The sequence below is a fragment of the Barbus barbus genome, assembly GCF_936440315.1.
Source record: "Barbus barbus genome assembly, chromosome: 37".
Lineage (NCBI taxonomy): Eukaryota > Metazoa > Chordata > Actinopteri > Cypriniformes > Cyprinidae > Barbus > Barbus barbus.
The window spans coordinates 3,897,263-3,912,224 of NC_136715.1; the positions used below are offsets into that span (position 1 = coordinate 3,897,263).

General features: G+C 37.9%; 1 protein-coding gene across 3 annotated transcripts in view; it reads right to left on the reverse strand.

Annotated features, from left to right (window-relative positions):
• The window catches only part of LOC306856936 (voltage-gated potassium channel subunit beta-2), a gene marked incomplete at its 5' end in the record, with an annotated part of 119,960 nt that overhangs the window by 45,962 nt on the left and 59,036 nt on the right, over positions 1-14,962 (reverse strand). The window contains one exon of one of the 3 annotated variants that reach the window (XM_079396495.1): positions 9,151-9,506. The exons of the other annotated variants lie outside the window; for them this stretch is intronic. Coding sequence (XP_079252621.1) covers positions 9,151-9,506 — 356 coding nt within the window. Of the gene's footprint in view, positions 1-9,150; positions 9,507-14,962 lie in introns of those variants that run through there. 3 annotated transcript variants of the gene reach the window in all.

Here is a 14,962-nt window from a genome sequence, read left to right on the forward strand (position 1 = left end):
TTTGGTGTAACAGAACATGTTGGCATGCTTTAATGTTCAAAAACCGCATTATTTTTCAAATACTGTACATTATTGTAGGTCCCCTATGCCCCACCTCTCTCAAACTCTTCATTTTCTACAAAGTCCCTCCTTCCAATAAGCGCAGTCTGCTCTGATTGGCCAACAGGCACATTGCATTGTGATTGGCCGAACACCACAAGCACTCATCGGAAATGTAACGCCCCTTTCCATAAATCGCAAGCTTCAGCTTTCAAAATAAAAGTAAAGACAGTTAATAATGTCCTTAGACAGATCCCTGTCATGGCTGCATCAACAATACTGCGGTTACTGAAACCACGCCTTCTTTCTTTGCGTGAACATTTGGGCGGTGTTATGCAAATATTTCCACATCGTGATGTAGACATGTGGGGGCGTGTTTGAACAAGCCGTTCTGGGGGGTCTGGCAAAGTCTTAACTTTTATACAGAATATCTCTTTGGGTTTGAGACTTCAGTATTTGCAACTTCAGGGATCTTATCTATGCACAATCAGCTTGTAACACTCCAAAGAGAAAGGAAAACTTAAAATCGCATCATATGACCCATTTAAAAAAAATAAACAATTTAATTCAATTTCGCATTTTCATTTAGTTCAAGTTAAAGTACTAAAAAATTTAAACTAAAAGTAAAAAAAAAAAAATACATAGACATTTAAAAATGGACAAAAACAACAAAATTATAACATCTGAAATGTAATAAGCAGCATTTGTAGATGAACGTACATGAATGACATTGAATTGACAGTCACACAGGCTATGAAAACAATTCATGAAAATATATCAATCTAATTCACGATACTAAAATAACACCGATTCGTAGTATAGATAATTAAAGGTCTTACAGATAAATCCCAGTCCCTCTTCTCTCTTTATCATGCTCACTTCACTCTAATGTAAAACTGCAAACTCCATTCTCTAATGTCACCGTCTCAGCGGCTTCTTGCTTTAATTAAGAGCTCAACTCCAGCTTATCTTAAAAATCTACTGAGTTCCCTCAAACACTGCACTGACAACACAATATCCTGGAGTGAAAGAGACCGTTACGGGTATTATTGCTCGGTGAATATCACATCATAAGAAGCTCATATTCAGAGCGATCGAGGGAATATGACTCCCTACACGCTTATGAAAAGCGGAGATGGGATTAACGGGGACATTAACAACCTCACGCAAGATGCCACAGCGACAAGCATTAACATCCACAAATTAAGTGTCATTTTCACAGGTGTCCCATAATGGCTCGCTGACAGACCTGATCCATCATTATTAAACCCGCTGACATTGCTAGACTGACATGTCCAGAAAGTATACAATGACTGAAAGACTGTGATGAGGGGCTGAATCTCCTGCGCAACATTTTTTATGTCCTTTGGAGAGGCAGGGTTTCACAATTTTGCCAGAGGGCTTCACTCAATCACCTAACAGGTGGAGAGTCTGACAGCAGCCAGCCGAATCCTGCCCACATAACCGGACTCTCAGCAGTCAACTCTAAAACTGACACGCAGAATCTGTGCTCAGCGAAAACTTCCCGAGATCCGCACACACATACATAGAGGTCTTGTACTTTCATTCCATCTAAATGGAGAATTGAGTGCTTTGCAAATCAATTGTTTTTGTGTCTTATAACAAGACACTGAGGGATCACTGCAGCGAACAATGCTGTGAAGAGACAATCAGTGCTCAATCTCAAAATCCACTAAAGCACGCATGAGGAAAATGGGAGATCAGAGGTATAGTTAGACAGAATTCCCTCTGGGTTTGTTCGGGAACACTGAAACGACGTTACATCATCGGGCTTGTTTTATTCAGAACAACGTTTCTGACTGCCTCAATATGTGAAAACATTAAATCCTAGGAAAGCTAATCATTAATAGCATTACAGCACTATCAATCATACATAAGACCTGCATAAACTCTTAAAGGGATAGTTCACCCAAAAATTAAACTTGTCATCACCCTCAAGTTGTTCCAAAGAATTTCTTCCTTTAGCTGAACACAAAAAAGGGTTACACTTTATTTTACGATGTCCTTATTACAGTGTAATTATACATTTTAGTACTGAGTGATAATAATAAACTACATGTACTTACTATATGTTTAGGGTTTGGCTTAGGGTTACTTGCATGTAATTATGCATAATTTATTGTTATTATAATAGTAAGTACATGTAACGTGCAACAAGGACACCTTAAAATAAAGTGTTACCCAAAAAAGATATTTTGAAGAATGTTGGGAACCAAACAGTTAACGGTAGCCACTGACTTTCATAGTATTTTTTTGCATACCATGGAAGTCAATGGCTACAGTCAACTGTTTGGTTACTAGTGGTTGACCGATATATCGGCCGATATTTGGCATTTTTCTACGTTTTTCTGTTGGCCGATGCTTTTGATTTTACATGTTTATTTTTAGATCCATTTTCAAATGAATTCAAATTTCTTACATATTAATTAAAAGAAATTAAATTATATTGGCCATCGGCCACCCTGCTTTCCAAGAGAACGGTCGACCACTATTGGTTACCCACATTCTTCAAAATATCTTATTTTGTGTTCCACAGAAGAGAAAAAGTTATACAGGCTTAAAAATGACAATTTTCATTTCTAAATTAAATAAAAAAAATAATAAATAAATAAATGAACTGCACTGTTTATGCTATGGAAATGAACGTTAAATTATGTATAAACTTTGTCAAGCTCTTATATTTGAAAACCCTGTAATTGGAAAACGCTAAAAACGTTATGCAAATTCAATAGTGAAAAAAACGTGGTAATAAAAAATTAAAACATTATTTAAAATATATCTAAAAAATATTGTACTATTAATTATAATTATTTAAATACATTGCACTCCTACTTTAAATTAAACCTGATTAATTAAGTGAGCGAACACGATTCACATTTTCAGAAAACAGAAATACCTAGATTAACTGTGCAACATGATCAAAATAAAATGAAAAATGGGATATATAAACATTTGACAAATATGTATTCATAATATGACTCGGGTTACCACTGTAGTGCCAGGTTATTAAAAGTACAAACCTACTGTAAGTCAGTTTGGATAAGAAATTGTTTGCTAAATGAGGAACAGTGTAACGTAATCACATAAATGACAACCGTATGAGCGATGTACCAGCCCCTCGGGGCTCCTGTGTGCTCTTCAGAGGAACTCAAAACCTGTCCACTGATGTTCCCCTCGATAAGCAAGATGTCAGATTATCTGAGGATCATAATAGTGATGACAGATCTGGGGGAAGCCCTCTTACATAATGCTGCCATATTCATGTGGACTGAGAAAGTCATTTGAAGAGCTCTAACGCAAGCTGTCATCCTCACATGTAAAGGTTGAGTAGAAGCTGTGTCATTTTTCTTGGTGATCTAATGATGACTAGAGAGGCAGAAAACAAAAAAGGAGTAAATAGTTTTAAGAAATGTCTCTGCTGGCCTCTTTGCATCTACACTAGCACTCCTGAGACAGAGATGAAGATGTGGCCTAAATCTCTTCCAAGACCATAGGAGCAGTGCAACATAGGCATGTGAACATACGTCACAAAACCCTACAGAAGAGTATGCGGTGTCAAGACAATTTTATGTAACAATATTATGTCTGACTTCATATTCATCATCACTGAGGAATGTACACGACCGTTAAAAAGATTGTTTAATGTTTTTGAAAGAAGTCTCTTATGCTCTCCAAAGCTCTTTATTTGACCAAAGCACCATAAAAACAGAAATACTTAGAAACATTTTTAGAATTTTAAATACGTTTTTTATTTTATTTTAATATATTTTAAGATTAAGATTAAAAAAAACAGCATTTATTTAAAATAGAGATCTTTTATAACAAAGAAATGTCTTTACTTAAAATAGCGATTTAACCATGTATATGCCAAAAACCAAACATGAACAAAAGCCATCTTCCATTACAAAACACAAGATAAGAATTCGGTGAAACACAATCTCTATCATTTATTTTTCATGAAGAGAGTCTCTTCACAAAACAGAAGCAATGGTAGCTATAGCGTTTAACCTTGCAAGCTAAAAAATAACCGAGAAAAGAGCCCTTAACTACTGAAAATAATCAATTTTGTTGCTTGAACAATGTTTAGAAGAGAAACACAAGAAAAAAGAGCCATTTAAACTGAGAGAAGCAAGCTACACTAATTAAAAAAAGAGAGAGAGAGGGAACAAGACTACAGGGTACAATGCAGAACTCATCAATTCCAGTTTGATTATTTGGCTGGCTCAAATAATACAGATTCATTCATTTACCAGTAAGAATAAAAACAAAGCACATGTGCTCATTAAAAACCAGCCAGAGTGCATAATGATCAAGAAGGCCACTAATAACAGTCACAAACTGCAAACATGGCATTTATATCCACACAACCGCATAACAACACAATTATATAAATCTGCATACATGTGATCCTCACACAAGCCTGAATTTGAGTCAATTCATCAGCCCTTTACACACACCACCATCTGGTGGCTGACAAAAGAAGTGCACAACAGACACACAAACACTATTTTGAATTATAGCTTATGTTGATATACAACAGGCTGTTCCAGTAAGCCATCCCTGGCATTGCAGAACTACGTAAAGAAGTCAATCTGTCAATATTCAATAGTTTATTTTTATTATTCAATCACTTTGAGAAATCTGACCGGCTCTGCTTCACAGACGTCACACTAATGCCACATGACATCCATCAACGTCCTGAAGTGATGGATGGGAGAAAGCTGATCTTGGTCTGAGAGAGTCTGACATCATGTCTTCAGTCGCCACAGAACTGGATCTCCACCTCGTGTTCAAATCTGGTAATTACAACTATGCAGTGCTACATAGCTGTCACATTAAGACTCATTTCATTTGTAAATTATTTCAGAAGGTCATTACGTGCAGTCATAATGGAAGAGTGAATGGCTGGGAAACTATTAAGCTCTGACCATAAGACTGCATCTGTGGCCATTAACAGTTATTCACAACAGTGTAACTGAAACAGAAAAACCAATATGTGCATAGGAATTGTGTTAAACTGCACAAATTGGATAATGCAATATTGTTGTACATTTCAATTAAACATACATTTTGTGAAGGAAACGGCAGTGCCTGCAAGACAGCAAAGGAGTAGTGTTGATAACCTAGGTTTGGCTAAGCTATGTCAATTAAATGTCACATGATCCTTCAAGTGCAAAAGCAACTATAAATGCTTAAACAGGAAAAAAAAAAAAAAAAAAAAAAGACCAGTTATAATCCAACATGCAAAACTGCAAATATTTCAATAGCTGGTATTCTATTAATGCAAGTCAAAAAATAGTTTATCTAAAATGAAATTTTATTTTTAAAAATTAGGATTTATTAATAAAAAAACAAAAAAAACAAGAAGAATTAAGAGAATATGTAGTGTTCGATTAAATTTCCCTTGAACACACTTTAAACATACTAAGAACGTCTGGTAAGGAAACTGGAGTTTGAAATGCAAATGCTGACAGTTTGGTGGTTTTTAAACCGGTGTAAGGAAATCGCTTTTGTGGGTCAAACTTAATTCTGCTGAGTGCTGCCCTGACGGATCCATGTCAAGGAGAGGAGAGTGTGCTCTGACTATCACCTTAAACAGTCAGGTTATACACCTTCAACTCCAACACAACAACAGACAACGGATCTGTACCAGTCTTTAATGCGCAGGACACAGTGAAGATCAAAGTAATTGACAAAACAGAGTAGAAACTTGCATAAAACTACATACTAATAGTGCATAATTCACTGTTTAAAGAAAAGTATATACAAATCAGGTACTATGATTTGGGATTTTGGGATCAAAACAAAATTCATTTTCAATTTCTTTTAACAATTTGACTACTCCGTTTAATGTAAGGACAAGATTCAGGTAACATTCTCTTTATTAACCAACTTTTCTGTGCATAAAAGATTTATTGTACAAACTTGTCTTAAACATATCCTATATGTTCAGAAATAGGAAAATGCTAAATATTTCTTACACCATGTCCTGACTACACATGACTCGACAAGATTCCAGCGACAAGACACTTGGGTGTCCGACAACTTAAAGCGACAGAATCAATCAACTATCACAGCCAATCAAATGCGTGTGTGTGTGGACTCTCTCTGGAAGCGCACTGCACTCGCAATGAAATGGATAAGTTTATGATCTCATTTATAAACATCAAACCTCTTTATCATCATTAAATGTACTGACTAAGTGACTGATACCATCTCTGTCATGGAAAACGCTTGATGGTTCACATTGTGTTCGCAATTGTAATGTACAAGATCTGAGGAAAATTCTCTGTTGTTGCTTTCAGTATGGCTATAAGGTCACGCAAAATGATATTCAAACTCGCATTAGACATGATTAACTTTGAATAAAGCACCTAATCAGTACCTGAGCTTCTTACCATCAAATTTTGTATATGGCATGTCTATCCACGATGTCGTGGAAATCGGAACCGTTTCTAAAATAGAAATTTTACACCGCCATCGTGGCTAGTTAGAACAAAAACTCTGATTAACATGGAAAAGACACCTTCTATCATGTGTCTTGGTGTCGCATCAGTTAGCACACGGTGTTAGCCAAAATCCAGACACTACATTTTAGAGGTCAACTCAAAAAGTCAAGACAATTCAAATTCAAAATGAAGTAAAATACCAGTAGGCTACTATTAAAGTAAATGTTTTGCAAAAAAACTAAGAAAATGACTTTTCAGCCAGTCACCATCATGCTAAGATGAAACAATACATTTTTCATTGTTTCTTTCTCTATATGTGCTTAATGAACCAACGCACTTGCATTTTTTGCAATGTCTCGTACATGAAATGACATTCTAAAAACACGGCACTCAAGTCAAAAGTAGTTCACCTCATGTCTCTTAACCCATTCCACTGCCTGTCTCATTTTATTCCACGAAAGATTGCACTGAATAGTCACATGGCACTAGTGATAAGTTTTATGTTATGCTCCTTTATAGAGCGCGTCACACGCGAGCAGTTCATCAGGTGTGCTGTCATGCGCTCAGACCTTTTTTTGTTATGTTGGTGGAATGTTTCTGCCACATCCTGATAGCAAACTATAAGTTAAGTGGATTAAATATATTTATATGTTTATATGTTAAATTTGTTCGTCCAATCATATTTCTCGGTCCGAGGACTACGATAGGCTGTCTAACCTGCCTGTCTGTATTTGCATACCACTGTGCACCCTGTCCGCACAGACAAGATGCATGAATTAAATAACTAAAGTAAACAAAACAAACAAAAAAAAAAGCCAAAAGTAAATATTTAAAAAAACCAAACATGTGATTAAAATAAATAAATAAATAGATAAATAAAATCATGGAAAAATGAATCGATAAAACCTGAAAAATTGCCCAGCCCTATTTTGGGACAAATGTTTACATGCTACTGTCAATCGTAAGTGTGCTGCAATCAAAGCCCAATCTTCTGCACACTGATAAGAGATCTGCCCATGTTAACCTAGTAAGTACTATTGTTACACAAGTACCATATTGTCTGGCTTAAGGAGACACGCAGTAAGGCATGAGCGGCATTCTCTTTCGCAGCTTCAGTGTCTATCTATTCCTCCATCCTTGAATTAGTGATGAGTATGATCGGAAATGCATGTTTCTGCCTGACCCGGATACAGCTTGCATGGAAGAACAAGGGATGATGGAAGATACTCTGCGTGGTTAGTGGCAACAGGTCATCTAATAAGATCATTTAAATCTTCATTTTGAAGGGAAGATTCATCAAAGTGTCCAAGCACCCAACATTCACTGTTGATAAACTAAACCTGTCACCGATACAGCTACTGCATCTCAGCCAGAAAGATGCTGGCCTTGGAGGTGCAATAAATGGTAGGTACTAATTTTCATCACGAGTAGGTGCTCTATGATCCATTGTTGCGATATGACGGGACAACCACCATATGCCTTGTAACGCGAGCCCCTGTTCTCAGAACTGACACCAGATCAGCTGTTAACGCTCGGCTGAGCGAGCGTTACAGTAAAGCACAATAGACGCGCTGACCGACTGCTGTCCCTGATACACAACACCAGACCGCTAAACACCAGCACATGACAACACCATCCAGTGCACAACAACAACTCAACATGTCATGCCAAAACAACTTTTTCCACTTCAGACAGGTCTGTTTTTGCCTGATGCACGCAGCATCAATTGTAAATAGTTCTGCATGAGTGAGTTTTTCTGCAACAGGGAGCTGACACAGATCCATATAAATTTCCTAACCCTGAGCAAGGATACTGAGAATCCATCAGTCCCGTAATATGGAAGACAATCTTGCTACATGCTGAGATGCCACAATTTTTCCTCCACCTCGCCTCAGAGATTGATATGCCCTTCCCTCATTGTTGGGCAAATATGCCAGCGACCTAGTTGATGAAAATAAACCCTGAGCTGCTTGCATGGAAATGAGCAAATGGACCACAGTCACTGAAGCCACAGTGCTGCAGAGTTCTGCTTTGGATTTATGCTGAAAGTTTCAGTTCAGTCACTGAAGTTGATCTGTATGTAATCTCTATGAAATTCAAGACAAAAATGCTTTACAATTAACCTTTTACTTGAAACAGCAAGCCCAAAATAGTTAGCCATTACAAATAAGTTCCTATCCTTTTTGAAATTTAAAATTTACCTGTGACTACACATACATAGTGTACCAAGTTGCTTGGCAACCATAAACAACCTGTGATAAGGAGATATTTATTAATAAATATCTCCTTATCACAAGTAGTGCTGGAATTTTTCCTCATATTCCTGTATTTAGTTCTTCTCATGCACCTTGTGAATGGTAAAGTTGCTCCAGAATCTACCCCATAGTAACCATAAACAACCTACAATTGTTTACACTGGACACAAGCAGCACGACCCTGCAATACAAAATCGCTACCATCTACGACGGTTTCAAAAATGGCGCCGCAGTCAATACTCAACCTGTTGCTTTGACCTCCTGGTAACTCCAAGCTACATTTAAAGCAAACCAAGTGCACTTACAATCCAAAAATGCGGGCCAATATGCACAACGTCCTAAAAACTAAAAGTCCAGTGCACACAACCACCTGGTTTCTTTCTTACCTGTACTTCATGCCTGTCTGGTACGATACGCACTCCTCCAGTGCCAGGCCATTCATCTTGAGGAATTCTTCCATGTTCTTGATCTGAGCAGCGATCCTTTGCTCCCTGAGCCGCTGGAGTTCGGCCTGGTCCGTGTGCCTCGTCGTCTGGTTCAGACCTTGGTCCGAGTGGTAGCGGCTAATGCCGCTCCGTATGCTCTCGCTGTAGGTCATGGACAGCATCTTGCCTCCGCTGCTGCAACTACTGCTCTTCCGCACGCTGCTTGCCCCCGCTGGTTTGGGGATCTGCAGATTTTCGGAGGGGAGAGTGGATTTTCGGCGCCCAACGGTCCCCCCCGCGTACCCTCCCGCAAACATGATTGCTCCCCCACCACCCTGCTCTCACAGACTTTCAAGGACGCTCTCGCACCTGTCTGATTCAACCACCAGTCATACGCACTCACTCATACACGCACCAAGCACAAGCAGGCTTGGGAAACTGGGACCAGGACTGAGCCGATAGCTGGGTTGAGGCATCGCCTTAAATAGCACAGGTGAGGAGGGAACAAAACAGGTCCGTGCTATCAGTGGCAGAGAACTCTGGCCATGCATCTTGTAATCAGAGATGGTCCCGCCCCTTTCCTGACAGATACAATGGCACAGGAGCAAGACTCAGGTGGGTTCAGGCAGGTGCTACGAGCTTCAGGTAAGAAGGAACACCAGAGGGCATACAACACACACACACACACACCAGGCTCATGCATGGAACCCATCCGTCCAGACATGCATTGCAAGTCGTCTGGGAGGGAAGTGACACCATTCATGTGTATCCAGGGAAAAGTGCTTTGTTAAAAGCTGCAAAATGTCCATTTACAGCAGCAATTATTTTGTTACGCACCCTTTTCACAAACCGTAATGCATTTCCACAGTTAATTACCTTGTGTTATATTAGCTATGCATGCAATTTCAGAAAACAGTTAAGTTGTGGGGAAGGCAAATTTGATATCTTTGACTCTTCTGACCACTTTTCTGACCTATAAACATGGTTTTCTTTTGCTATTGGAGCAATTGTGAACACATAATATGATATGTTTGTTGAAGATTTTGTTCACTCCATCGAAGTTTACCCAACTATGACGACTTCTGCTTCTGAGAAACACAGAAATGTGAAAAGTGTCCATTGTGACAGTGCATCTCAATGCACGTTCATGATTAGATCACTTATTCAAAGCAAACGGCTGTAATAAAGCAACATTTAAAAGGATTTATTCATAGGGTTGTGAGCTTGTAGTGCTGTCTGTTCCAATTTACACAGGAATATTTACACTGACAGCAATTTGAGGAATCATGAGCAACACAAAGTTGTGAAGAGTAAAGAATTTTATGCAAATAAGTACAGAGCAACTACCAATAGAAAAGAAAAGCCAGTGAAACTCATGTAACCTATCATCTTATAGTGTTGTTACTGTTAATTATTAATTTAAATATAGCTGAAATATGACAAACTTAAATGAAAATTAGAAACTAACAAAAAATACATTTAAGTTGAAGTACTAAAATGATTAAAATACAAAAAATTGTAAAAACAAATAGAAATACAAAAAAACCCCACTAAAAACAACAAAAGGACTAAAATGAAAATAACTGAAAACCTTTAAAAAAGCTAAATAAAAATACTTAGTACTTTAAAAGAAATACTAAAACACTGATACAGACACTACGTGGCATCCAGAGATTTAATTGATGTCAGTATAAATACAACCTGAGGTGGGATAAAAGAGAGAAAGAAAAAAAAACTATGAAGAATCTAAACCAAACAAACTAAATAATAAAAAAGTCTTGTGACTGGTTTAACTCCAAGAAAAAGCATGCATTACTAACATTACAGTCCAAATATTAAACCTATTTGTAACTGAATATTTCATTAAAGTATATATGATTCAGACCAAGCTCGCCTCTTTGCAAAACTGTCTGCATAGTTTACTTGTGCAGGAGGTTCTTTATCATAAGCCTGTATTGATCCTGTGAATCTTGACTGAATGATGTACTGCAAAAACCACTCAACTACTGCAGAGTACTGATCCGCCATACGCCTGCACTGAAGAGCTTTCAAACAAACAAACAAACCAAAAAATCCCCTGAATTAAAATGACAACAACTTGTGGTACTACAATAACAGGTGCAAGCATGTAAAATGCAAAAGGGTAAGGGATGATAATTAAAGATGTACACCCATGCAGAATAACACCCTAAAACAAACTGACTCATGCACACAGGTGGCCAGTCGCACCAAAGACAAAATCAGCGCAAAGTCTCACCTGGGGTCTTGGAGGTCGGCTTATGAACAAGAGTTATGAATATCAATCTGTCCTTATAAACTCAGCAACCGCCAGCAATCCAGCGATCCACCCAAACTGGGAGTGTCTTGTATGCTGGCGTCTAAACCAATTAGTGAAGAAGAGAGCATCGCCCTCATCCTCTCAACCCCTCCTTCAACTCCAGCCATCTCCCCTCCCGGCTCGACTCCATGAAGGAAATCCATTTATGTCATTCGAGGGGGAGCAATTTGTTTCTGCTAACTGCAGCAAATAATATCTGGTCTAAATTATTCACAGAAGCTTTTGCGCTAAAAGCTTTTGATTGTTGTTCCACATGAGATAATGAAGGCATTTTAGTGCACTAATAAGGCTTGTGCAAGCATGTAGATTTTCAGAAAGACACATACACACAGCTATATTAGTGAAAAAATCATCACGTTTAGCAAAAATAAATGTCAAGTACAAACAGACTACATTACATATTACAGAAAAATAACTCATCTATGACATAAAATGAAAACATCAAATGTCCAAATATCTCTCCAGTGACACTTTAATGAAATTGGTGTACAGAGTAGCACATAAACAAACATGTCTAAAAAGACATGCGCTTGTAACTGACTGTCACACATGACAGCATTTACACACTTCAACTCTGACTCCCACACATTAAGCAATCCTTGCCCATCCATATTTAATGTACTAAATGAAGACATCAGAAAAAGAAGTTCAACAACCAATGTTAAAAAATTCATCCTTAAAATCAATGAACCCACCCTACCGGAAATCACCATATTCAATACTCATAAAGAGCTAGAATATATATTGACTCATTAACTAAATGCGTCTTGCACGTCACATGCCAATGCGCACCTTTTACTAGAACTGCTGTATAGTGGTCGACTGATATGGGTTTTTTGGCAGCCGATGCTGATATACTTATATTACGAATATTATAATGTTTGCCTTTCTATTACTAATAATATAAAAGCAATTGCTAAAGTACTTTGAGTACATTTCAATTCCTTTGTTTAACTGTTCTATCTGATTATTAGACAGAGCTGTTAATGACAACAGCAAACAAGAGGGAGAATATGAGCACTGTATGCTTTCCTGTAGCTCAAATAGTAGAGCATGGCGCTAGCAACGCCAAGATCATGGGTTCGATTCCCAGGGAAAGCAAGAGCTAATAAAATGTAGAAACTGTAACTTGAATGCAATGTAAAAGCATCTGCTAAATGCATAAATGTAAATGCGCCGTCAAAATAAAAGTTGAGCTGCGAACACATCGGCCAAACAGGAAAAACTTATCTTATTATATATATATCAGCCTAGTGGCCTAGGTCGACCACTAAATAATAGTCCCACCTCGAAAAACTTATCGGCCGATATTTGGCATCGACCTTGGTGATATATTGGTCGAACACTACTACTCTAGTCTAGTAGAAGTTGTAGTCTGTAGTAGAAACCATTTAGTTTCACCAAGTTACACACAGTGTTTGGCATTTTACAAATAAAATGATCACATTACATTACTGCATTATTATTATTATTTTAACATTTATTATATAATTCAAGGAATTTAACATCAGCCATGTGTTTTCATTTTAATTAAAGGTTTTAACAAAAATGTGTTGTTTTTGTTATTTTAATTAGTTGTTTATGTCTATATAATTTTTTTTTATTTTCATTTCAGTTGTAGTTTTAGTTATTTTTGCATATTTTAGGTGCTTTATGTAATATTGACAGCTAGTTGAAATGGGTACTGCAGGTCAAATTGAAAATATTAACAAGAGTTGTTTCTCTCTCCCCATCCTCTTCAGTTTGTTGATGAGCTGATTTATCTGCATATTATTATAGCTTTGGAGCTTTTTAGATGGATAGCAAGGCTTTTTAGATCACTTAGAATCTGTGATCTCCGGTGTTAATTAGGCTAAGTATCTGACGTGCTCCTCCCGAACTTTGTTAATAAAACATCATTTCTCTGAGAACTTTTCGGTGAACTTGACATGTTTCCTAAATATCTGCAGATATGTCAAAAACATTACACAAAATGCTGCCTTGGTAGTTTTTTGTTTTATCTCCAGCGATCTACGATTTTAGTTTTAGTTAACTATAATAACCACAGTCTGCACAGACATTAATGTAACATTTAATTCAATAGCTAACACAAAATAACATCAACAACACTTAAGTTTATTATTTTTGTACATTTACTAACGCTTTTTCAGAATTTCAATTTGTATTGTGGCGGGAGGAGCCAACGACAGACACAGTGGGCGTGGCGTCAAGCCTCGGAGAGGTTTTTATTAAACAATATATCAAAATAAAGTGTCCAAAGGGGGAAAAGTGAAAACCTTCCTGGACCCACGAGGACACCAGCGTGCATGCACGGGAAGAGACCGGTCTCCCGAGGAGAGGCGCGTTCGGCATTTAACGGCGGCGGTGATGAGGCTCTATTCACGTCAGGTGCGCCTCATCACACGCCGCCAGCCCTGGCTGTTTCAGCGCCCCTCCTCTCTCACACACCCACTCCCGTCGGGAGCCTGGTGAAGGGCGGCGAATACAGGACGGGGTGGTGATGATGGACAGGGGGGAGGCAGCCGACTCGTCACAGTATAAATTAACATCAACTAATAAAAAAATAAGTATATTAATCTTAATTCAGACATCCTATATGTAGTGTATGAACTCAACCTTATTGTGTTACCATTTGTTTCTTATTCAAATGAGTATTTTCACTGCATTATTCCAGTGTGTGCTGCAGTGAGGGGAGTGTCATTTATGAGACAACTGCAGCAAGTAGAGGAGGAAAATCCCACAGAGCAAACTCTGTACAGTACTGAATCTGGTAAAACAATGCAATCTCAGTTCACAGAGAGACACTAGTCACAACATTATCTTCATATTATGTGCTTTATGTGTAGGAGCGAGTGCAATACACATTCACAAAGAAAAATATCACATAAGAATAACAAAACAGAAACAATTAAAACGTACAAAACAGCAACTCCTAACACACTACAACAATGATTGCAATGAGGTAATCTTGCTTTCCCACCACTCTGTCTGTGTGTGATTGATTCCTGTCAAGCGGCTCTGGGTGATGCTACGCTAAAAGACTTGGAGCTTAAAAGGACAAAAATGTGCAAGGCTGTGAAATCAAAATTCAATAGAGTGCTCATTAGCCTCAAAGCTATGGAGTCAGGGGTTTTAAGAACCCATCAGCACAACAACTCCTTTTTTCAACCCATAAAAATATGATCCCTCACTAAAAGAGGAAGAAAAGTGCACTGCAGATGAGGGTAAAAGGGATGCGTTCAATCTGATCGCTAAAAGCAGCTGCTGCATAAAACAGTTGCTTTCAGGTGAGCTCATGTCTTCAGCAGGGATGATGCTGTAAATGCAACTTCAAAAAAAATCTATTCCATTATTGTGTTCGGACAGCTTGTTCAGATGTCATACTTGAGTTGACCGTACATAAACCTCCTACATCTGAACAGTTTTGCAATAGAG